The 25795-nt window shown below is 43.6% G+C and overlaps 1 protein-coding gene across 2 annotated transcripts in view; it reads right to left on the bottom strand.

The window, feature by feature from the left end:
• LOC115176305 (hippocalcin-like protein 1) overlaps nucleotides 1-25795 on the bottom strand; it is a 74702-nt gene that overhangs the window by 5187 nt on the left and 43720 nt on the right. For both annotated transcript variants that reach the window (XM_029736244.1, XM_029736245.1), the window contains 2 exons: nucleotides 15277-15447; nucleotides 8380-8661 (listed from right to left, as the gene is read on the bottom strand). In XM_029736244.1, coding sequence (XP_029592104.1) covers nucleotides 8380-8661; nucleotides 15277-15447 — 453 coding nt within the window. The remainder of the gene's footprint in view (nucleotides 1-8379; nucleotides 8662-15276; nucleotides 15448-25795) is intronic.

The following is a 25795-nucleotide window of genomic DNA, read 5'->3' as shown; positions in this document are numbered from 1 at the left end:
TTCTCAATTGGATTGAGGTCTGGGCTTTGACTAGGCCATTCCAAGACATTTAAATGTTTCCCCTTAAACCACTCGAGTGTTGCTTTAGCAGTATGCTTAGAGTCATTGTACTGCTGGAAGGTGAACCTCCGTCCCAGTCTCAAATCTCTGGAAGACTGAAACAGGTTTCCCTCAAGCATTTCCCTGTATTTAGTGCCATCCATCATTCCTTCAATTCTGACCAGTTTCCTAGTCCCTGCTGATGAAAAACATACCCACAGCATGATGCTGCCACCACCATACTTCACTGTGGGAATGGGGTTCTCAGGGTGATAAGAGGTGTTGGGTTGGCGCCAGATATAGCGTTTTCCTTGATGGCCAAAAAGCAAAATTTTTGTCTCATCTGACCAGAGTACCTTCTTCCATATGTTTGGGGAGTCTCCCACATGCCTTTTGGCAAACACTAAATGTGTTTGTTTCTTCTTTTTTTTAAGCAATGGCTTTTTTTCTGGCCACTCTTCCATAAAGCCCAGCTCTGTGGAGTGTACGGCTTAAAGTGGTCCTATGGACAGATACTCCAATCTCCGCTGTGGAGCTTTGCAGCTCCTTCAGGGTTATCTTTGGTCTCTTTGTTGCCTCTCTGATTAATGCCCTCCTTGCCTGGTCCGTGAGTTTTGGTGGGCAGCCCTCTCTTGGCAGGTTTGTTGTGGTGCCATATTCTTTCCATTTTTAATAATGGATTTAATGGTGCTCCGTGGGATGTTCAAAGTTTCAGATATTTTTTTTATAACCCAACCCTGATCTGTACCTCTCCACAACTTTGTCCCTGACCTGTTTGGAGAGCTCCTTGGTCTTCATGGTGCCGCTTGCTTGGTGGTGCCCCTTGCTTAGTGGTGTTGCAGACTCTGGGGCCTTTCAGAACAGGTGTATATATACTGAGATCATGTGACACTTAGATTGCACACAGGTTGACTTTACTTAACTAATTATGTGACTTCTGAAGGTAATTGGTTGCACCAGATCTTATTTAGGGACTTCATAGCAAAGGGGGTGAACACAAATGCATGCACCACTTTTCCGTTTTGTTATTTTTTAAAATTTCTTGAAAGAAGTAATTTTTTAAAATTTCACTTCACCAATTTGGACTATTTTGTGTATGTCCATTACATGAAATCCAAATAAAATCCATTTAAATTACACGTTGTAATGCAACAAAATAGGAAAAACGCCAAGGGGGATGAATACATTTGCAAGGCACTGTTGCTGGGAGATGGTGCTGGAGAAACGTAACCACTTTCAAATTTGTAGACAGAGCTATGAATGCAAGGACTGACCATCCAAGATATCAATATGATAGTTTTAACCATATTTTATGGCTATGTAGTGTTTGTTTCCATTTACTTTGTTTACAAACACTGAAGCAAAACAAGCTTATATTTTGGTTTCTAATGGAATATACCCATGAGGCATTTTATAAGTTATATTTTTCAAGAATCAATGGGTACATATCATTCATTTATAAATCAAAACATTTATGTAGCAACTGCTGACTTCCCCTTTAAGAACGTTCATAATAATGGTATAACGCGACCGAGTGACGGAGGGGTGCAACCCATGAATAATAACTATAATAATTTGAATGTTGTTACAACAACGTAGCACCTGAAGCAATATCATATTACCTTTAAGAAATGAGTGTTTGGTTGAGTTTCTTTTGTCCAACAAGGACATTTCACACATGGCAAACTGAAATACCAGACTCTTGAAAGATGAATGCCACAGCTAAGGTGTCACGTCCTGATCCTAGAAAGATGTCATTTTCTATAGTAGAGTAGGTCAGGGTGTGACAGGGGGTGTTTTTTGTGTTTTTCTATGTTTTCTATTTCTATGTTTAAGTTCTAGTTTTTCTATTTCTATGTTGGGATTGTTTGGGTTGATCTCTAATTGGAGGCAGCTGATCCTTGTTGATCATATTTAAGTAGGGGTTTTTCTTCCTGGGTTTTGTGGGTTGTTGTTTTCTGTTTAGTGTATTTCACCTGACGGAACTGGTTTTGGTCGTTTTGTTCTAGTATATTCATTAAAAGTAAATATGAGCACTATACACGCTGCGCCTTGGTCCCCTTTATAGGACCCGCGTTACAGAACTACCCACCACAACTGGATCAAGCAGCGTGCTCGGGAGGAGATGGACACCTGGTCACATCAGGAGTGGATAGAGAAGAGACTGGACTTGGGGCCAGGTAATCGAGCGTTATCGGAGCCTACCTGGGAAGCACGAGAGGCTACAAAAACCCAAAGAACATTTTTTTGGGGGACACATGGAGCAGTCGGCGGAGCCGAGGAGCAAACCAGAGCCAATCCGGGAGAATTTGGAGAAGGGAGAAATGGGAGAGTTATTGAGTTGGTGGAGGACGCACAAGTTTTTCCCAAAGGAACGTGTTGTCAGTTTGGTGCCACCTGAGTCAGCTCCCCGTACTCAACCTGAGAAGTGTGTGGAAGTTCCGGAACAAGTGATACCGGGGATACACACCAGGTCTCCAGTAAGTCTCAACAGCCCGGTATGTCCTATTCCTGCTCCTCGCACTCTCCTTTCAGTGTGCATCCATAACCCGGTACAGCCAGTGCCTGCTGTGAGCACTCGACCTGAGGTGTGTATTACCAGTCTGGCGCCACCTATGCCAGTCCCACGCATCGGACCTCCAGTGCGCATCCCTAGTCCGGAGCCTCCAGCGACGCTCTCCAGCCCAGATCCTCCAGCGGCGGCTTGGAGGTCGGAACCTCCAGCAGTGGTCTACAGCACAGGGATTCCGGGTCTACAGTCCAATTCCTCCAATAATGATCCACAGGCCTATGTTACAGAAGCAGAGGAATCTATGGGCGGAATGGAGGTTTCGCCCTGAGCCAGAGCCACCTCCGTTGCTGGAGGATCGGGAGAAGAGGAAGGTTCTGGGTGTTGCATTTGAGCCGCCGTAGACTTTTGTCACCCTCCCCACCCCCCCCACCCCCTTTGGTTTTTGTGGTTGTTTTGATTTGTTGCATTCGGAGTCTGCACCTTTGGGGGGGGGGGGGGGGGTACTGTCACATCCTGACCCTAGTAAGATGTCATTTTCTATAGTAGAGTAGGTCAGGGCATGACAGGGGGTGTTTTTTGTGTTTTTCTATGTTTAAGTTCTAGTTTTTCTATTTCTATGTTGGGATTGTTTCGGTTGATCTCTAATTGGAGGCAGCTGATCCTCGTTGCCTCTGATTAGAGATCATATTTAAGTAGGGGTTTTTCTTCCTGGGTTTTGTGGGTAGTTGTTTTCTGTTTAGTGTATGTCACCTGACGGAACTGGTTTCGGTCGTTTTGTTGTTTTGTTCTAGTGTATTCATTAAAAGTAAATATGAGCACTATACACGCTGCGCCTTGGTCCCCTTTATACGACCCGCGTTACATAAGGGCCATTGTTGTTCGTTCCAGGTATTTAAGTCCAACATTTATTACATTCAGTTGAAGGATGTTCTCAAATCTGACTGCGTCTTTTCCGCAATAACCAGTTGTTGGGAAAACGACCAGATGTGATATGGATTAGGGAGACATTTGCTGTTGTCTACGTCAGAGTGAAGTGTGGCAGCGACAGAGGAGGCCAAGCTTTTGTGACACACAATCACACACTCATTATTTTCACAACTCTGTTCACAAGGATTTCCTAATAATGTTTACAGGGTAACTCCCTTCTTCCTCTGTCTTTATCTGTCCCTCTCTATCTTCACCCCTCATCCAACTCTCACAAATCTATATCTCTCCATCCCTCCACACTTAGTGATAATAGTGCGGCCTCTCCTCTCCTCTCTTATCTCATCCTCTTCTCCTCACTCTCTCCTCTGCCTGTCTCATTCCTCTCCTCCCCTCCGTCTCTCATTCAGCAGAGCATAACCAGGGGATAATCCCAGTATTCTGCACACTGAGGGATAAACCCTGGTTAAATTTAACTCGCTAATCCTGGGGCACACAGTGCATGTAGCCATCCATGTTCTCAGAACAATACAGAACCCGTGTCCGTCTGTCTCTCGCTGTCTGTCTCTCTCTTTTTCTCTGTCTGTCTTTTTTCTCTCTTACTCGCTCCTTACTCGCTCCTTACTCGCTCCTTACTCGCTCCTTACTCGCTCCTTACTCGCTCCTTACTCGCTCCTTACTCGCTCCTTACTCGCTCCTTACTCGCTCCTCCGGCTAAACATGGTGAATAACGTAATAATTGACACCAAATATTAAAGTCCATTCCTATCTAACCTCTTTACTGGATAGCCAAAATACAAGCACGCTGTCAACATGCCTGCAAAGGAAGGGTATATTACTGGAAACGTTCTAAATTTGCCAGTAAACTACCAGAATGTTGGTAAAGTTCAAAGACATTTTAGTGGCCCTTTTGGGTACTTCAGCTGATCACTGTCTGTACTAATCTCTGGCCCTTCCTGTGGCCTTATCACATGTAAAATATTTGAAATAATAAAAATATTATATAAAAAGACAAAGCTGTAAAACATTATTTTAAATATAAACCATCAATCTAGTGAATACCATTAGTGTTTAATATGAGGGTTTCATTGTGAAATATCCTTAATATTTTGTGTTTTATTTTACTGTGTCAATATGTATTAGTTGTCAATGTTTCGGTGTCAAAATGGTTGCAGTTGTGAAAAGAGTACATGTGAAATAATGCCATTGTTGATTCAATGCTTTTTTTCATTCATTAGGCTATTTTCTCTTGAACCGTATGGTCTATCTATTACAAACTCACTATGGACACCGATAAAAGAAATTATTTATTTAACTAGGAAAGCCAGTTAAGAACAACTTCTTATTTTCAATGACGGCCTAGGAACAGTGGGTTAACTGCCTTGTTCAGGGGCAGAATGACAGATTTTTACCTTGTCAGCTCTGGGATTTGATCCAGCAACCTTTCGATAATTAGTCCAATGCTCTAACCACTAGGCTACCTGCTGCCCCGAAGACTATACATGAATATATATATATTTTATAAGTTATTCAAGTATAAATTCCCAAAATGCATGATTAGATTGCCATAGATTTTCTGTTAATTACCAAATTTACTGAAGATTACGGTAACTTTGGTAAAATACCAGTAGCTTTGTAACCCTAGTTGTTCCTGAGTCTCCCCACTGGGAGGGGGGGGGTATTGTCACTTCTCTGTCTATCAATCTAAGGATCTGTTATCCATTGAGACTGGACCTTTAAACTGGAATTGGAATAAGTACAACACCACCGTGTTCTAAATCTAAAATATTGCCAAGTTTCCCTGTTTAAATCATCCATCAGATGGTGACGGATTCACGGCCTGCATGGTTTATGACTTAAAATGTCAATTTTTTGAGGGGGACGTCCAAATTCTCAAATGTTCAATGATTATGAGAAGTACAAAGGACCTACTTTAAGACATCCAGATTCTGTTTGATGGGAAATTCTCAGAGTTACAGGGACAATAAAACTACTTATCAGGCCATATGGCAGAGAGTTGATTGCCCAATTCTGATACCATTCATATTTCCAATTTCCCCAAAAACAGACAAGTTGCCAAATACTACGTGCATTTTTATCTAAATACACAGCTTGATTCACTCAGGTCATGGTTTAAAAATGCCTATTTTTGAACAGACACATTTTTACTTTTCCATGAGACTAGCTGTTTAATTTCCCATATGGCCCGCAATACAGCAAATCAGATCTGGCCATGGTTCGGTCAGCCAATCAAGTTAGACTTGGCTAGTCTCATTATCAGTTAAATCGGGAAGAATTCTGCACAGGTCAGCTGCCAAAAACATGAAGGTATCATCCCAAATGGCACCCTATTCCCTATGGGCCCTAGTCAAAAGTAGTGCACTACAAAGGGAATAGGGACGAAGCTCGTACCATAAAAGATAAAATACAGTTGAAGTCGGAAGTTTACATACACCTTAGCCAAATACATTTAAACTCAGTTTTTTATCCTAGTAAAAATTCCCTGTCTTAGGTCAGTTAGGATCACCATTTTATTTTAAGAATGTGAAATGTCAGAATAATAGCAGAGAGAATGATTTATTTCAGCTTTTATTTCTTTCATCACATTCCCAGTGGGTCAGAAGTTTACATACACTCAATAAGTATTTGTAGCATTGCCTTTAAATTGGTTAAGTTGGGTCAAACGTTTTGGGTAGCCTTCCACAAGCTTCCCACAATAAGTTGGGTGAATTTTGACCCATTCCTCCTGACAGAGCTGGTGTAACTGAGTCAGGTTTGTAGGCCTCCTTGCTCGCACACACTTTTTCAGTTCTGCCCACAAATTTTCTATAGGATTGAGGTCAGGGCTTTGTGATGGCCACTCCAATATCTTGATTTTGTTGTCCTTAAGCCATTTTGCCACAACTTTGGAAGTATGCTTGGCGTCATTGTCCATTTGGAAGACCCATTTGACCCATTTGAGATGTTGCTTCAATATATCCACATCATTTTCCTACCTCATGATGCCATCTATTTTGTGAAGTGCACCAGTCCCTCCTGCAGCAAAGCATCCCTACAACATGATGCTGCCACCCCCGTGCTTCACGGTTGGGATGGTGCTCTTCGGCTTGCAAGCCTCCCCCTTTTCCCTCCAAACATAATGGTCATTATGGCCAAACAATTCTATTTTTGTTTCATCAGACCAGAGGACATTTCTCTAAAAAGTACGATCTTTGTCCCCATGTGCAGTTGCAAACCGTAGTCTGGCTTTTTTATGGCGGTTTTGGAGCAGTGGCTTCTTCCTTGCTGAGCGGCCTTTCAGGTTATGTCGATATAGGACTCATTTTATTGTGGATATAGATACTTTTGCACCTGTTTCCTCCAGCATCTCACAAGGTCCTTTGCTGTTGTTCTGGGATTGATTTGCACTTTTTGCATCAAAGTACGTTCATCTCTAGGAGACAGAACGCGTCTCCATCCTGAGCGGTGTGACGACTGCTTGGTCCCATGGTGTTTATACTTGCATACTATTGTTTGTACAGATGAACGTGGTACCTTCAGGCGTTTGGAAATTGCTCCCAAGGATGAACCAGTCTTGAGATCTACAATTCTTTTCTGAGGTCTTGGCTGATTTCTTTTGATTTCCCCATGATGTCAAGCAAAGAGGCACTGAGTTTGAACATCCACAGGTATGCCTCCAATTGACTCAAATGATGTCAATTAGCTTATCAGAAGCTTCTAAAGCCATGACATCATTTTCTGGAATTTTCCAAGCTGTTTAAAGGCACAGTCAACTTAGTGTATGTAAACTTCTGACCCACTGGAATTGTGATACAGTGAAATATAAGTCAAATTATCTGTCTGTAAACAATTGATGGAAAAATGACTTGTGTCATGCACAAAGTAGATGTCCTAACCGACTTGCCAAAACTATAGTTTGTTAACAAGAAATGTGTGAATTGGTTGAAAAACGAGTTTTAATGACTCCAACCTAAGCGTATGTAAACTTCCGACATTAACTGTAAGTAGTTCAGTGTAACAGCTAGTAGTACAGTTCTAACACAGGTCTAGTACAGTTCTAACACTATACTACAGTAGGCCTCTGATATTGTAGGTTAAGACAACAATGACCAGTTTGCCTCGAAATTGGGGGGGAAAATACAATAACTTTCTTTCATTGAACTACATACAGCTCACACCAAAACTGTCTCCCTGTTTTCTCTGTTTCACCTGTAGGTTCTCCTTCCCCTCATCATGACCGGTGTGTCTGTTCAATTGTTCAGGGGCGGCAAGTAGCCTAGTGGTTAGAGTGTTGGGCCAGTAACCGAAAGGTTGCTAGATCAAATCCCTGAGTTGACAAGGTAAAAACCTGTCGTTCTGCCCCTGAATAAGGCAGTTAACCCACTGTTCCTAGGCTATCATTGTAAATAAGAATTTGTTCTTAAAACTGACTTGCCTAGTTAAATAAATTAAAATGTATTTTATGAATCCCTTTTTACATCAGCAGTTGTCACGAAGTTCAGATACTCAGCCTAAAACACCAAAGAGCAAGCAAAGCAGATGCAGAAGCACAGGGCTAGGGAAAACTCAGTGGAAGACAGGAACCTAGGAAGCCACCTAGAGAGGAACCAGGAGGAAGTCTTCATCCACTTTTGAATGAGAAACATTGACTACAGAAAATGAGCTGGGCAAGCTGGAGCAGAAACTGAAGTGGACTGTCTCACCTGTGCAACCTCCACCAGGACTACAAAATCCCATGTCTCACCTGTATGACGTCTGTCAGGACTTCAAATCCCATGTCTCACCTGTATGACTTCCATCAGGACTACACATCCGATGTCTCACCTGTACAACCTACACCAGGACAACAAATCCCATGTCTTACCTGTACGACCTCCACCAGGACTACAAATCCCATGTCTCACCTGTACGATCTCCAGCATCTCATCGCGGCTGATGTACCCATTCCCATCCAGGTCATACATGCTGAAGGCCCACTTCAGTTTCTGCTCCAGCTTTCCCCGTGACGTGACACTCAGCGCGATGATGAACTCCCGGAAGTCGATGGTTCCGTCGCTGTTGGTGTCAAACGTTCGGAAGACGTGCTCGGCGAACTTGGAGGCATCTCCGTAAGGGAAGAAATTGGCGTAGATCTTCTTAAACTCCTCTACGTTCAGGTTGCCGCTGGGACAGTCCTTTAGGAAGCCCTAGGGGGGATGGAGGGAGAAACAGTATTAAATATATGGTATGTAATAGAATGACCTATTCTAGCCTGAGAGAGAGAGATGGAGGATGTTATATTTGGCCCTAAACAGAGAGTATACAGTGGCAGAATACCTGACCATTGTGACTGACCCAAAATGTATTAAAGCTTTGACTATGTACAGACTCAGTGAGCATAGCCTTGCTATTGAGAAAGTAGGCAGAAATGGCTCTCAAGAGCACACTGCCCACAAAATGAGGTGGAAACTGATCTGCACGTTCTAACCTCCTGCCAAATATTTGACCATATTGGAGACACACATTTCCCTCAAAGAATTTGAAAACAAATGCAATTTTGATAAACTCCCATTTCTATTGAAATACCACAGTGTGCCATCACAGCAGCAAGATTTGTGACCTGTTGCCTCAAGAAAAGGTCAACCAGTGAAGAACAAACACCCTTGTAAATACAACCCATATTTATGTTAATTTATTTTACCTTTTGTACTTTAACTATTTGCACATCATTACAACACTATATATAGACATAATATGCCATTTGAAATGTGTGTATTCTTTTGGAACTTTTATGAGTGTAATGTTTACTGTTCATTTGTTATTGTTAATTTCACTTTTGTTTATTATCTATTTCACTTGCTTTGGCAACATAAACATATGTTTCCCATGACAATAAAGCCCCTTCAATTGAAATTGAAAAATTGAAATTGGGAGATGACAATGTACTTGTTAATGGTAAGCAATATGTTGATAATGTACCCAATCATTTCATATAAAAAATAGTCATTAAAGTAAATGACATACCATTTTAAACCTCCCAGTCCAACCCAACATCCTATCACAGCTAACAGATTATATAGATAATGAGCATGGCTTTAGATCAAACCCAGTGATGTCAATGAAGACACAAAATACATTCACTACGGCCTTCTGGGAAAATGTATGTGACGATACGACAAAATATATTACACCACCCCAAGCGATGAAGGGACACAGAGATTCAGCACAACACAAACCTATTTTTATAATGACACAACAACCATAACTATGTCACAATATAATCTTGGGCATTATGTTATTTCATACTAAAGTTGTATAGATCCACTGCCAACACCAGCAGAGAGTATAACCCTAAGAGAGAGGTGTAAAGGTTAAAGCAGAGACTTTTATGTCCAGCCTTAATCTATGACAACATTACAACAGTGTTAAAACACCACCGTGTTGATCTACTGCTGCTGGACATAGCAGACCATACAGTCCCAGGCTGCACCCTATCCATATATAGTGTACTACTTTTGACCAGAGCCAAAAGGGACCAGAACATACTGTATAGGGTGATATTTGGGATGCACACCCAGCCTGTTAATCCAGGAGGAGGGGAGAGGAAGGAGACAGATAGACGACACCCCCAGCCTGTTAATCCAGGAGGAGGGGAGAGGAAGGAGACAGATAGACGACACCCCCAGCCTGTTAATCCAGGAGGAGGGAAGAGGAAGGAGACAGATAGGCGACACCCCCAGCCTGTTAATCCAGGAGGAGGGAAGAGGAAGGAGACAGATAGACGACACCCCCAGCCTGTTAATCCAGGAGGAGGGAAGAGGAAGGAGACAGATAGACGACACCCCCAGCCTGTTAATCCAGGAGGAGGGAAGAGGAAGGAGACAGATAGACGACACCCCCAGCCTGTTAATCCAGGAGGAGGGAAGAGGAAGGAGACAGATAGACGACACCCCCAGCCTGTTAATCCAGGAGGAAAGAGGAAGGAGACAGATAGGCGACACCCCCAGCCTGTTAATCCAGGAGGAGGGAAGAGGAAGGAGACAGATAGGCGACACCCCCAGCCTGTTAATCCAGGAGGAGGGAAGAGGAAGGAGTCAGATAGACGACACCCCCAGCCTGTTAATCCAGGAGGAGGGGAGAGGAAGGAGACAGATAGGTGACACCCCCAGCCTGTTAATCCAGGAGGAGGAAAGAGGAAGGAGACAGATAGACGACACCCCCAGCCTGTTAATCCAGGAGGAGGAAAGAGGAAGGAGACAGATAGACGACACCCCCAGCCTGTTAATCCAGGAGGAGGGGAGAGGAAGGAGACAGATAGGTGACACCCCCAGCCTGTTAATCCAGGAGGAGGAAAGAGGAAGGAGACAGATAGACGACAGCGCCATATGCTTGCTGTTATGTTGCTCAGTGCACCATGATGTTTCTTCCACCATAAAAACATTTCTGGTCCAAATCTCAGCATGAGGTGACAGTTGACCGATGAACTGCCTCATCAACAGTGTGTGTTCGTGTGTGTGTGTGTGTGTGTGTGTGTGTGTGTGTGTGTGTGTGTGTGTGTGTGTGTGTGTGTGTGTGTGTGTGTGTGTGTGTGTGTGTGTGTGTGTGTGTGTGTATGTTAGGTATACGTGCCTGCATGCATATATAGTACCAGTCAAATGTTTAGACACACTTACTCATTCAAGTACTTTTCTTAATTTTTCACAATTTTCTACATTGTAGAATAATAGTGAAGACATCAACACTATGAAATAACACATATGGAATCATGTAGTAACCAAAAAAAGTGTTAAACAAACCAAAATATATTTCATATTTGAGATTTTTCAAAGTAGCCACCCTTTGCCTTGATGACAGCTTTACATACTACTGCATTTAATACTAGTGCTACCACCACCACTACTGTTTTTTATTGATATTTATTTAACCTTTATTTAACTCGGCAAGTCAGTTAAGAACAAATTCTTATTTACAATGACGGCCTAGGAATAGTGGGTTAACTGCCTTGTTCAGGGGCAGAACGACAGGTTTTTACTTTGTCAACTCAGGGATTCGTCCCAGCAACCTTTCAGCTACTGGCCCAATGTCTAACCACCAGGCTACCTGCCGCCCCAACACTACTACTACTGTTAATACTACTACTGTTACCACTACTACTACTACTACCTTTACTACTACTACTACTACTACTACTACTACTACTGCCACTCCTACAACTGCTACTACTACTGTTACCACTACTACTACTACTACTACTACTACCTTTACTACTACTACTGTTACTGCTGCTACTACTACTGTTACTGCTGCTACTACTACTACTACTACTACTACTACTACTGCTACTGCTACTACTGCTACTACTGTTACTGCTGCTACTACTACTGTTACTGCTGCTACTACTACTACTACTGTTACTACTACTACTACTGTTACTGCTGCTACTACTACTGTTACTGCTGCTACTACTACTACTACTACTACTACTACTACTACTACTACTACTGCTGCCACTACTGCTACTGCCACCTCTACTACTACTGCCACTTCTATTACCACCACTACTACTACTACTACTACCACTACTACTACTACTACCGCTGCTACTGTTACTACTACTACTGCACACCTACTACTACTTCCACCACTACTACTGTTACTGCTAATAGTACAACTGGTACTACTACTACACACCTACTACTACTTCTACCACTGCTACTGTTACTACTACTATTACCACTACCACTACTACTACTACTGTTACTACTGCTGGTACTGCTACTACTACTTTTACTACTGCTACTGCCACTTCTTCTTCTACTACTACTGTTACTGCCAATAGTACAACTGGTACTACTACTACTACTACTATTGTTACTGCTGATATTGCTACTATTACTACTACTGTTACTACTACTACTACAACTGTTACTACTACTTCTACTGTTACTACTACTACTACTACTGTTACTTTTGCTACTGCTACTACTGTTACTACTGTTATTACTACTACTACTGTTATTACTACTACTACTACTACAGTTATTACTGCTACTACTACTGTTACTACTACTACTACTACTGCTGTTTCTAACACTACTGTTACTACTATTGTTACTACTACTACCATTACTACTACTACTGTTTCTAGTACTACTGTTACTACTACTGTTACTACTACTACTACTACTACTACTGTTACTACTGTTATTACTACTACTACTGTTATTACTACTACTACTGTTACTACTGTTACTACTACTACTACTGCTACTACTACTGTTACTACTGCTACTACTACTGTTACTACTACAGCTACTGTTACTACTACTACTACTACTACTACTACAACTACTACTACTGTTACTACTACTACTACTACTACTACTACAACTACTACTACTGTTACTACTATTACTACTACCACTACTACTACTGCTACTACTACTACGAATGTTGTAGTTATTAATTGTCCCATCAACAATCATCCATATTAGCAAACATATTTAATTTCAAACTTCACATTTCTCTAGTAGGACCCTGTAGGTTATTTATCGTAATATCAGCTATAAGCGGCCGGTTAGGTCAGTTTATCGTCCCAGCTCTACTCTATCTACCATACGAGGCTGAGGGAGGTTAAATATCACGTAGACAGATGATGTCATTTATAGACGCCAAGGGGTCTCTGAGTTTGGACGTCATACCTGGTATTACAGTATAGGGATCGAAGCTGTTCAGGAGCCTGTTGGTGTCAGACTTGATGCACCGGTACAGCTTGCTGTGCAGAGGCAGAGAGAACAGTCTATGTCCTGGATGGCAGGGAGATCGGTCCCAGTGAAGTGGCGGCAGGTAGCCTTGTGGTTAGAGCATTGGGCCAGTAACTGAAAGTTTGTTAGATCGAATCCCTGAGCTGACAAGGTAAAAATCTGTCGTTCTGCCCCCTGAACAAGGCAGTTAACCCACTAGGCCGTCATTCTACAATAAGAATTTGTTCTTAACTGACTTGCTTAGTTAAATAAAGATAAAATATATTTTATAAAGTACTGGGCTAGCCGCACTACCCTCTGTAGCACCATGTGATGGAGGGTAGTGGTATTGCCGTACCAAGCAGTGATGCAGCCAGTCAAGATGCTCTCAATGATACAGCTGTGGAACGATTTGAGGATTCGAGGGCCCATGCCAAACCAACACGCATTCTTCACAACTGTGAACAATTTTAAGTATTTAGTGATTTGGACACCGAGGAACTTGAAGCTCTCGATCAGCTCCACTGCAGCCTCGTCAATGTAGAGTGCCCCCCCCCCCCCCCCACCCCCCCGTTTCCTCTAGTCAAAAATCCCCCCCACCCCCCTGTTTCCTCTAGTCAACGATCCCCCCCCGTTTCCTCTAGTCAACGATCCCCCCCGTTTCCTCTAGTCAACGATCCCCCCCGTTTCCTCTAGTCAACGATCCCCCCCCGTTTCCTCTAGTCAACGATCCCCCCCGTTTCCTCTAGTCAACGATCCCCCCATTTCCTCTAGTCAACAACCCCCCCCGTTTCCTCTAGTCAACAATCCCCCCCACCCCCCTGTTTCCTCTAGTCAACGATCCCCCCCGTTTCCTCTAGTCAACGATCCCCCCCGTTTCCTCTAGTCAACGATCCCCCCGTTTCCTCTAGTCAACGATCCCCCCTGTTTCCTCTAGTCAACGATCCCCCCCGTTTCCTCTAGTCAACGATCCCCCCGTTTCCTCTAGTCAACGATCCCCCCCGTTTCCTCTAGTCAACGATCCCCCCCCCGTTTCCTCTAGTCAACGATCCCCCCCCCGTTTCCTCTAGTCAACGATCCCCCCCGTTTCCTCTAGTCAACGATCCCCCCATTTCCTCTAGTCAACAACCCCCCCCGTTTCCTCTAGTCAACAATCCCCCCCACCCCCCTGTTTCCTCTAGTCAACGATCCCCCCCCGTTTCCTCTAGTCAACGATCCCCCCCGTTTCCTCTAGTCAACGATCCCCCCGTTTCCTCTAGTCAACGATCCCCCCAGTTTACTCTAGTCAACGATCCCCCCCGTTTCCTCTAGTCAACGATCCCCCCCGTTTCCTCTAGTCAACGATCCCCCCGTTTCCTCTAGTCAACGATCCCCCCCGTTTCCTCTAGTCAACGATCCCCCCCGTTTCCTCTAGTCAACGATCTCCCCCGTTTCCTCTAGTCAACGATCCCCCCCGTTTCCTCTAGTCAACGATCCCCCCCGTTTCCTCTAGTCAACGATCTCCCCCGTTTCCTCTAGTCAACGATCCCCCCCCGTTTCCTCTAGTCAACGATCAGCTCCTTGGTCTTACTGACGATGAGGGAGAGATTGTTGTTCTGGCACCACCCTGTCAGGTCACTGACCTCCTAAACTGTAGGCTGACTCCATGTCACCGGTGATCAGGCTACCACTGTACATTAGCCAATAGAATGGAGAGAAGAGGTGGCCGGTTCTCCCTTCAGCTCAATCTCACCAGGATCCCCCCCCCCCCCCCCCCCCCCCCACCTCTCTTGCCTTTGTGACGTTAGCGTTCCCTCTTTGGTAGCTCGAAAATTGGGTTAGGAATTCCAGAAAGCGTCCAGGGCGAACTTGAAGCCAGAAATGAGGTAAGTAGCTGCCCATCTGATGTTCAAACGTTCTTGTCGTTTGTATGAAATGATAGCAGATACATTTAGAGAAAATAAAAAATTAACGGCAACAGAATCGCAAAATAGCAAAGTTGGGTCAGAGTTTGCAAAACGGCTGCCATCCAGTATAGCACCATCTTATCTGTGTGTGTGTGTGTGTGTGTGTGTGTGTGTGTGTGTACTGTGTAGTGACCTTGTACCACTCCTGTAGTTCGTGGTCAGAGAACTCCGTGTTCTCTCTCAGGTCCTGAAGCATCTCTGGCCGTAGCTTGCTGTTCTGTTTCCCCATGGCAACGACGCAACACCGTGGCGACACACACTCGGTCTCAGTGGCAACAACACCTACCAGGCCCCTGGTCAGAACCTGCCAATCACAGAGAAGAGAGAGTGTGAGTGACCAATCGCAGAGGACGGAAAGAGAGTGAGTAACCAATGACAGAGGGTGAAGTGGCCAATCACAGACTGGAGAGAAAAGGTCAACGACCAATTAAATCAGGAAGCAATCTGAAACCAAATAATAAATGTCAGAAGTGTCTATGGGCTGTAACCATGACAACAGGGGTCTGCTGTCCAATCAAAGATCATCCCTACAGTGGCGTTCAGAAAGTACTCACACCTCTTGATGTTTTCCACATTTTGTTGTGTTACATCCTACATTTAAAATTGCTTAAAAAGCTTTGGTAAGACTTGAAAATGGCTGTCTAGCAATGATCAACAACCACAGAGCTTGAAGAAATAAAAAAAAGAATAACGTGTACATTTTGTACAATCCAGGTGTGTAAAGCTCTTAGAGATTTACCCAGAAAGACCCACAGCTGTAATCGCTACCAAAGGAGATTCTAACATGTATTGACTCATGGGGTGTGAATACTTACGTAAATGAGATATTTCTTTATTTCATTTTCAATAACTTTGCAAACATTTCTAAAAATGATGATTTCACTTTGTCAGTAAGGGGTATTGTGTGTAGATGGGTGGGGAAAAAAAGTATATTAATCCATTTTGAATTCAGTCTGTAACACAACAAAATGTGGAATAAGTCAAGGGGTATGAATACTTTGTGAAGGCTATGTATGTAGTCTTCCATTACATCAAAAGTCAGTCAGATAAAACATCATACACTTTGAGCCTAGGATTACAACTTTGTAGCAACATTTTTTGCAGGGTTTTTTCAGCAAAATGCAGTGGTATTACAACTGTGTAACGCATTTCCGTTTAGCAATTTTTTTACCTCATATGCAACAGTTCTATTTCTGTTCTCTCCAATTTCACTTAAAACCATTTCGTCACCCATTACAGGCTTAAAACAATTCACAACCGTTCGATAATCCTGAAGGTCCCTTCTGCCTTTACTATGACGTCAATGAGACAGACTGGGTTTATATGCAACCAACTGAGAGTTTAATATGAGGCAGCAGAGAGGGGAGGAGCAGAGAGGGGAGGAGCAGAGAGGAGAGGAGCAGAGAGGGGAGGAGAGGAGCAGAGAGGGGAGGAGAGGAGCAGAGAGGGGAGGAGCAGAGAGGGGAGGAGCAGAGAGGGGAGGAGAGGAGCAGAGAGGGGAGGAGCAGAGACGGGAGGAGCAGAGAGGAGCAGAGAGGAGAGGAGCAGAGAGGGGAGGAGGAGAGAGGGGAGGAGCAGAGAGGGGAGGAGCAGAGAGGAGAGGAGAGGAGCAGAGAGGGGAGGAGAGGAGAGGAGCAGAGAGGGGAGGAGAGGAGCAGAGAGGGGAGGAGGAGAGAGGGGAGGAGCAGAGAGGAGAGGAGCAGAGAGGGGAGGAGAGGAGCAGAGAGGGGAGGAGCAGAGATGGGAGGAGCAGAGACGGGAGGAGCAGAGAGGAGCAGAGAGGAGCAGAGAGGAGAGGAGCAGAGAGGGGAGGAGGAGAGAGGAGAAGAGCAGAGAGGGGAGGAGAGGAGCAGAGAGGGGAGGAGCAGAGACGGGAGGAGCAGAGAGGAGAGGAGCAGAGAGGGGAGGAGAGGAGCAGAGAGGGGAGGAGCAGAGAGGAGAGGAGCAGAGAGGGGAGGAGCAGAGAGGAGAGGAGCAGAGAGGGGAGGAGCAGAGAGGAGAGGCACAGAGAGGAGAGGATGCTACACACAGCTCAGAGAGGAGCAGAGAGGGGAGGAGCAGAGAGGAGCAGAGAGGAGAGGAGCAGAGAGGAGAGGAGCAGAGAGGAGAGGATGCTACACACAGCTCAGAGAGGAGCAGAGAGGGGAGGAGCAGAGAGGAGCAGAGAGGAGAGGAGCAGAGAGGAGAGGAGCAGAGAGGAGAGGATGCTACACACAGCTCAGAGAGGACATCCACTAATGTTCACCTTGTGATAAATAAAAATACATACGTTTCAGGAATCGGACCCTTTTTTTCAATTTCCGTCTAAAATGACAAACCCAAATCTAACTGCCTGTAGCTCAGGACCTGAAGCAAGGATACGTATATTATTGATACCATTTCAAAAAGAAACACTTTGAAGTTTGTGGAAAAGTGAAATGAATGTAGGAGAATATAACACATTAGATCTGGTAAAAGATAATACACAGAAAACAACATGCGTTTTAAAAATATTTTTGTACCATCATCTTTGAAATGCAAGAGAAAGGCCATAATGCATTATTCCAGCCCAGGCACAATTTAGATTTTGGCCAAATCAAATGACAGTTTATTTGTCACGTGCGCCGAATACAACCTACAGTGAAATGCATAATTACAGGCTCTAACCAACAGTGCAAAAAGGGTATTAGGTGAACAATAGGTAAGTAAAGAAATAAAACAACAGTAAAAAGGCAGTGAAAAACAACAGTAGAGAGGCCATATACAGTAGAGAGGCTATATACAGTAGAGAGGTTATATACAGTAGAGAGGTTATATACAGTAGAGAGGCTATATACAGTAGAGAGGTTATATACAGTAGAGAGGCTACAACTGCAGAGAGGCTATATACAGTAGAGAGGTTATATACAGTAGAGAGGTTATAACAGTACAGAGGTTATATACAGTAGAGAGGTTATATACAGTAGAGAGGCTACAACAGCAGAGAGGCTATAAGAGTAGAGAGGATATATACAGTAGAGAGGCTATATACAGTAGAGAGGCTATATACAGTAGAGAGGTTATAACAGTAGAGAGGCTATATACAGTAGAGAGGTTATATACAGTAGAGAGGTTATAACAGTAGAGAGGTTATATACAGTAGAGAGGTTATATACAGTAGAGAGGTTATAACAGTAGAGAGGTTATATACAGTAGAGAGGCTATATACAGTAGAGAGGCTATATACAGTAGAGAGGTTATATACAGTAGAGAGGTTATAACAGTAGAGAGGCTACAACAGCAGAGAGGCTATAAGAGTAGAGAGGATATATACAGTAGAGAGGCTATATACAGTAGAGAGGCTATATACAGTAGAGAGGTTATAACAGTAGAGAGGCTATATACAGTAGAGAGGTTATATACAGTAGAGAGCATATATACAGTAGAGAGGCTATATACAGTAGAGAGGTTATAACAGTAGAGAGGCTATATACAGTAGAGAGGCTATATACAGTAGAGAGGCTATATACAGTAGAGAGGTTATAACAGTAGAGAGGCTATATACAGTAGAGAGGTTATATACAGTAGAGGGGCTATATACAGACACCGGTTAGTCAGGCTGATTGAGGTAGTGTGTACATGTAGATATGGTTAAAGTGAATATGCATTGTCAAGGTGTGTATGTACTTGTGCTGTTGTCAGGTGCAGGAGAGCAGGAAATTGTGAAGAGGCGCACACTTTATTTCGGCAGGAGAGAATTTACAGACGGACGCAGCTGCGTCCAAAAACCTCCAGCCAACAAGGCAAAGTGTTTAACACGCAAGACAGTCACAACACATCAAATGTATACAAAAAACAGGCCTTGTGAGAAAAAAACACGGGAAAAACGCACACAAGCCTAGTGCGTACAAAACACGTAACACACAAACAATCTTCCACAAAGACATGAGGGGGAACCGAGGAATAAATACATGTAGTGTGATTGGGGAATGAAAACCAGGTGTGCAGGGAACAAGACAAAACAAATGGATACATTCCGTGTGGCTCAGTTGGTAGAGCATGGTGTTTGCAACGCCAGGGTTGTGGGTTTGATTCCCACGGGGGACCAATATGGGTAAAGAAAAATGTATGAAATGTATGCATTCACTACTGTAAGTTGCTCTGGATAAGAGAGTCTGTTAAATTACTGAAATGTAAAAATGGAGTGGCGATGGCTAGAAAGCCGGTGACGTCGACTGCCGAACGCCGCCCGAACAAGGAGAGGAAGTCGCGACATACCTTTATGATAAAAAGAGAGTAGCAGTAGCGTAAAGGTCGGTGGCGGGACATAATGCAGCATTGGTTTGCCAATGTGCGGGGGCACTGGTTGGTCGGCCCAATTGAGGTAGTATGTACATGAATGTACAGTTAAAGTGACTGTGCATATATGATAAACAGAGAGTAGCAGCAGCGTAAAAGAGGGGTTGGGGGGGGCACACAATGCAAATAGTCCGGGTAGCCATTTGGTTACCTGTTCAGGAGTCTTATGGCTTGGGAGTAAAAACTGTTGAGAAGCCTTTTGGTCCTAGACTTGGCGCTCCGGTACCGCTTGCTGTGCGGTAGTAGAGAGAACAGTCTATGACTAGGGTGACTGGGGTCATTGACAATTTTTAGGGCCTTCCTCTGACACTGCCTGGTATAGAGGTCCTGGATGGCAGGAAGCTTTGCCCCAGTGATGTACTGGGCCGTACGCACTACCCTCTGTAGTGCCTCGCGGTCAGAGGCCGAGCAGTTGCCACACCAGGCAGTGATGCAACCAGTCAGGATGCTCTCAATGGTGCAGCTGTAGAACCTTTTGAGGATCTGAGGACCCATGATAAATCTTTTTAGTTTCCTGAGGGGGACTAGGTTTTGTAGTGACCTCTTCACAACTGTCTTGGTGTGCTTGGACCGTGTTAGTTTGTTGGTGATGTGGACGCCAAGGAACTTGAAGCTCTCAACCTGCTCCACTACAGCCCCGTCGATGAGAATGGGAGCGTGCTCGGTCCTCCTTTTCCTGTAGTCCACAATCATCTCCTTCTTTGAGCAGTGCATGTGCAAAGTTTTAGACTGTTCTTGTTGCTTCCAACCTCATGCTAATCCCATTAGTTTACATACACCTTAGCCAAATACATTTAAACTCAGTTTTTTACAATTCCTGACATTTAATCCTAGTAAAAATTCCCTGTCTTAGGTCAGTTAGGATCACCACTTTATTTTACGCATGTGAAATGTCAGAATAATAGCAGAGAGAAAGATTTATTTCAGCTTTTATTTCTTTCATCACATTCCCAGTGGGTCAGAAGTTTACACACACTCAATTAGTATTTGGTAGCATTGCCTTTAAATTGTTTAACTTGGGTCAAACGTTTCGGGTAGCCTTTCCACAATCTTTGTCCCCATGTGCAGTTGCAGACTGTAGTCTGGCTTTTTTATGGCGGTTTTGGAGCAGTGGCTTCTTCCTTGCTGAGCGGCCTTTCAGGTTATGTCGATATAGGACTCGTTTTACTGTGGATATAGATACTTTTGTACCTGTTTCCTCCAGCATCTTCACAAGGTCCTTTGCTGTTGTTCTGGGATTGATTTGCACTTTTCGCACCAAAGTACATTCTTCTCTAGCAGACAGAACTTCCTGAACGGTATGACGTCTGCGTGGTCCCATGGTGTTTATACTTGTGTACTATTGTTTGTACAGATGAATGTGGTACCTTCAGGCGTTTGGAAATTGCTCCCAAGAATGAACCAGACTTGTGGAAGTCTACAATTTCTTTTCTGAGGTCTTGGCTGATTTCTTTTGATTTTCCCATGATGTCAAGCAAAGAGGGACTGAGTTTGAAGGTAGGCCTTGAAATACATCCACAGGTATAACTCCAATTGACTCAAATGATGTCAATTAGCCTATCAGAAGCTTCTAAAGCCATTACATAATTTTCTGGAATTTTCCAAGCTGTTTAAAGGCACAGTCAACTTAGTGTATGTAAACTTCTGACCCACTGGAATTGTGATACAGTGAATTATACCGTAATTTCCGGACTATTAAGCGCACCTGAATATAAGCCGCACCCACTGAATAAAAAAATATATATATATTTTTAACATAAATAAGCCGCACATGTCTATAAGCCGCAGGTGCCTACCGGTACATTGAAACAAATTAACTTTACACAGGCTTTAACGAAACACGGCTTGTAACAAAAATAAATAGTCTTTTAACGAAACACGGCTTGTAACAAAACAAAATAGGCTTTAACGAAACACGGCTTGTAACAAAAAAATAATAATTAGCAGTAAGCTTTAGTTGTCTTTTTGAACTGAGTCAATTCCTCACGCTGCTGTTTCCAACGTCTTATCATCGACTCATTAAGACCAAGCTCCCGTGCAGCAGCTCTATTTCCTTTTCCAACAGCCAGATCAATCGCCTTCAACTTGAAAGCTGCATCATATGCATTTCTCCGTGTCTTTGCCATGATGGGGGTGACAAAATGACTACCGTAATCAGAATGATGGGAAGTTTGAGCGCGCTCGATTTAATCTAAACAGTAAACCAAAAAGTTGTTTGACCCTAACCCGTTCGGCAATTTCATTGGTCTAATGAAAGCTTCATGCCGGCAAAAAACTGAGCACGTCACAGAATGTGTTTTTTTTTAAAAAATTTTATTGAAAGCGGGAAAAATCCATATATTAGCCGCGTCATTGTTTAAGCCACGGGGTTCAAAGCGTGGGAAAAATGTTGCGGCTTATAGTCCGGAATTTACGGTAAGCGAAATAATCTGTCCATAAACAATTGTTGGAAAAATTACTTGTGTCATGAACAAAGTAGATGTCCTAACCGACTTGTCAAAACTATAGTTTGTTAACAAGAAATTTGTGGAGTGGTTGAAAAACGAGTTATAATGACTCCAACCTAAGTGTATGTAAACTTCCGACTTCAGAGAGAGAGAGGCCCTTCAGAGAGAGAGAGAGAGAGAGAGAGAGAGAGAGAGAGAGAGAGAGAGAGGCCCTTGAGAGAGAGAGAGGCCCTTGAGAGAGAGAGAGAGAGGCCCTTGAGAGAGAGAGGCCCTTCAGAGTGTGTGTGAGAGAGAGAGGCCCTTCAGAGTGAGAGAGAGAGAGGCCCTTCAGAGTGAGAGAGAGAGAGAGAGAGAGAGAGGCCCTTCAGAGAGAGAGAGAGGCCCTTGAGAGAGGCCCTTCAGAGAGAGAGAGGCCGTTCAGATCCACAGGGGAGTGTTTGGAGAACACACACACACACACACACACACACACACACAAACAGGAGAAAATCAGTACCTGCAGTAATTAATAACCCTGCGTTCTTTGTGTCGGCGAGCAACCCCACAAAAAGAAACACTGTGTGTGTGTGTGTGTGTGTGTGTGTGTGTGTGTGTGTGTGTGTGTGTGTGTGTGTGCGCGTGTGTGTGTGTGTGTGTGTATATGAGTGTGTGTGTGTATGAGTGCAAGTGTGCGTATCTATAGGATTCAAAGCGGTGTGTGTGGGGAGGAATGGACTGTTGAATAATGATAATGATAATAATGATTTGATCATTCATAATATTCATCCCAGGTTTTTCATTTGCATAATCAAATCCAAAGTGATGGTCTGGCTTGCTGTGTTGAAATGAGATTCGGACATTATCTTTCAGTTGATAAATCACAAATGCTTTCACAGCCAAAGCATCGCAACGAGCATTACATTAGTACATAAATCAACCATCACATAACCATCACATCACACATCTCTTAACCAAATCAATCACATTTATTTCATGAATCCCATTTTCTTACATCAGCAGTTGTCACAAAGTGTTTTTACAGATACCCAGCCTAAAACCTCCTATAGCAAGCGATGCAAATAGAAACTAGACTCCAAGGGGTGGAACCAGGCTATCCAAAACGTGGGTTTAGTGAATACTACTTGCCTGCATGTCATTTACATTTTTTAAATTTTTTACAATTTTTAGACATTTAGCAGACACTCTTATCCAGAGCCACTTACAGTAGTGAATGCATACATTTCATAAAAAATGTTTTTTCCGTACTGGTCCCCCGTGGGAAGAGTACATGTCATGTTGATACCAAAGGCTCTAATATCATTCTAAGAATCCTAAAAGAGATTTGTTATTGTCGTGGAACACTTGGTGACATCTTGGAGGATATTTTGCCGAACTGAATATTTATGGTTTGTGTTTGGAGCTGGAACTATGGATTTAGGACAAAGACCAGAGTTTAGGCCTGGTAGATAGATAGATCGAGAGAGAGAGAGAGAGAGAGAGAGAGAGAGCCCAGGGACATGTACAATTCTGTGGCGACCTAAATGCCAAAACCTGACACCCTCAGCACACAGAGGGACAAACACCTACCTGGAGGTGACAGCATTCCCTCCCCCATGTGCCCCCCTAGGCACAACTACGACAACATAACCAATAAAAACGGGTCACAACTCCTGTAGCACGCTGTGTATGCACATAGTCAATTGTAGGCTTCGAGGGGACTCCTATGGTAGGTTCACCTATAGCTCATCTCTTGGCAGTAGTACTGTAGACTACTTTATCACTGACCTCAACCCAGAGTCTCTTAGAGCGTTCACAGTCAGCCTACAGACACCCCTATCAGATCAAAGCAAAAGAAAATGAACAATGACAAATGGTTTGATGAAGAATGCAAAAACCTAAGAAAGAAATTGAGAAACCTATCCAACCAGATGTAAGAATGCTGTTCATTGACTACAGCTCAGCGTTTAACACCATAGTACCCCCCAAGCTCATCATCAAGCTGGAGACCCTGGGTCTCGACCCCGCCCTGTGCAACTGGGTCTGGACTCTGACGGGCCACCCCCAGGTGGTGAAGGTAGGAAACAACATCTCCACCCCGCTGATCCTCAACACTGGGGCCCCACAAGGGTGCGTTCTCAGCCCTCTCCTGTACTCCCTGTTCACCCACGACTGCGTGGCCATGCACGCCTCCAACTCAATCATCAAGTTTGCAGACGACACAACAGTGGTAGGCTTGATTACCAACAGCGACGAGACTGCCTACAGGGAGGAGGTGAGGGCCCTCGGAGTGTGGTGTCAGGAAAATAATCTCTCACTCAACGTCAACAAAACAAAGGAGATGATCGTGGACTTCAGGAAACAGCAGAGGGAGCATCCCCCCATCCACATCGACGGGACCACAGTGGAGAAGGTGGAAAGTTTTAAGTTCCTCGGCGTACACATCATGGACAAACTGAAATGGTCCACCCACACAGACAGCGTGTTGAAGAAGGCGCAACAGAAGGCGAGGACAGTACAGGTGCATAAAAGCTGGGACCAAGAAACTGTAAAACAGCTTCTATCTCAAGGCAATCAGACTGTTAAACAGCCATCACTAACACAGAAAGGCTACAACCAAAAAACAGACTCAAATCTCTGGCCACGTTAATAAATGGACTCAATAAAGGTATCACTAGTCACTTTAAATAACGCCACTTTGATAATGTTTACATATCATACATTACTCATCTCATATGTATATACTGTATTCTATACCATCTACTGCATCTTGCCTATGCCGCACGGCCATCGCTCATCCATATACTTATATGTACATATTATTTTTCATCCCTTCACATTTGTGTGTATAAGGTAGTTGTTGTGAATTTGTTAAATTACTTGTTAGATATTACTGCATTGTCAGAACTTGAAGCACAAGCATTTTGCTACACTCGCATTAACATCTGCTAACCATGTGTATGTGACCAAAATACTTTGATTTGATAGGATCTGGCTAAAAATACTTGAATCAGTTATAGAACCCATTGCCCTTTATGGTTGTGAGGTCTGGGGTCCGCTCACCAACCAAGAATTCATAAAATGGTACAAACACCAAATTGAGACTCTGCATGCAGAATTCTGCAAAAATATCGTCTGTGTACAACGTAAAACATGAAATAATGCATGCAGAGCAGAATTAGGACGATACCCGGGAATGATCAAAATCCAGAAAAGATCCGTTAAAATTCTACAACCATTCTACAACCACCTACAGCCTTCCCTGTAGCTCAGTTGGTAGAGCATGGTGTTTGCAACACCAGGGTTGTGGGTTCAATTCCCACGGGGGGCCAGCACAGGAAAAAAAAAAAAAAAAAGAAAATGTATGAAATTGTATGAAATGTATGCATTCACTACTGTAAGTCGCTCTGGATAAGAGCGTATGCTAAATGACAAAAAAAAATAAAAAAATTCAGAAACCTTCCATAACAAAGCCATCACCTACAGAGAGATGAACCTGGAGAAGAGCCTCCTAAGCAAGCTGGTCCTGGGGCTATGTTCACAAACACAAACAGACCCATAGAGCACCAGGACAACAACACAATTAGAGCCAAACAAATCATGAGAAAACAAAAAATAAAATTATTTCCAATGTTTCAAGATAATTAACAAAAAAAAGAGCAAACTAGAATGCTATTTCAGCCTAAACAGAGAGTACACAGTGGCAGAATACCTGACCACTGTGACTGACCCAAACTTAAGGAAAGCTTTGACTATGTACAGACTCAGTGACCATAGCCTTGCTATTGAGAAAGGCCACCAAGAGAAGACAGGCTATGTGTACACTGCCCACAAAATAAGTTAGAAACTGAGCTGCACGTCCTAACCTCCTGCCAAATGTATGACCATATTAGAGACAAATATTTCCCTCAG

The sequence above is a fragment of the Salmo trutta genome, chromosome 36 (assembly GCF_901001165.1).
Source record: "Salmo trutta chromosome 36, fSalTru1.1, whole genome shotgun sequence".
Classification (NCBI taxonomy): domain Eukaryota; kingdom Metazoa; phylum Chordata; class Actinopteri; order Salmoniformes; family Salmonidae; genus Salmo; species Salmo trutta.
Note: the sequence above shows the minus strand (reverse complement) of the source record. Positions and strands in the feature narration are given on the sequence as shown.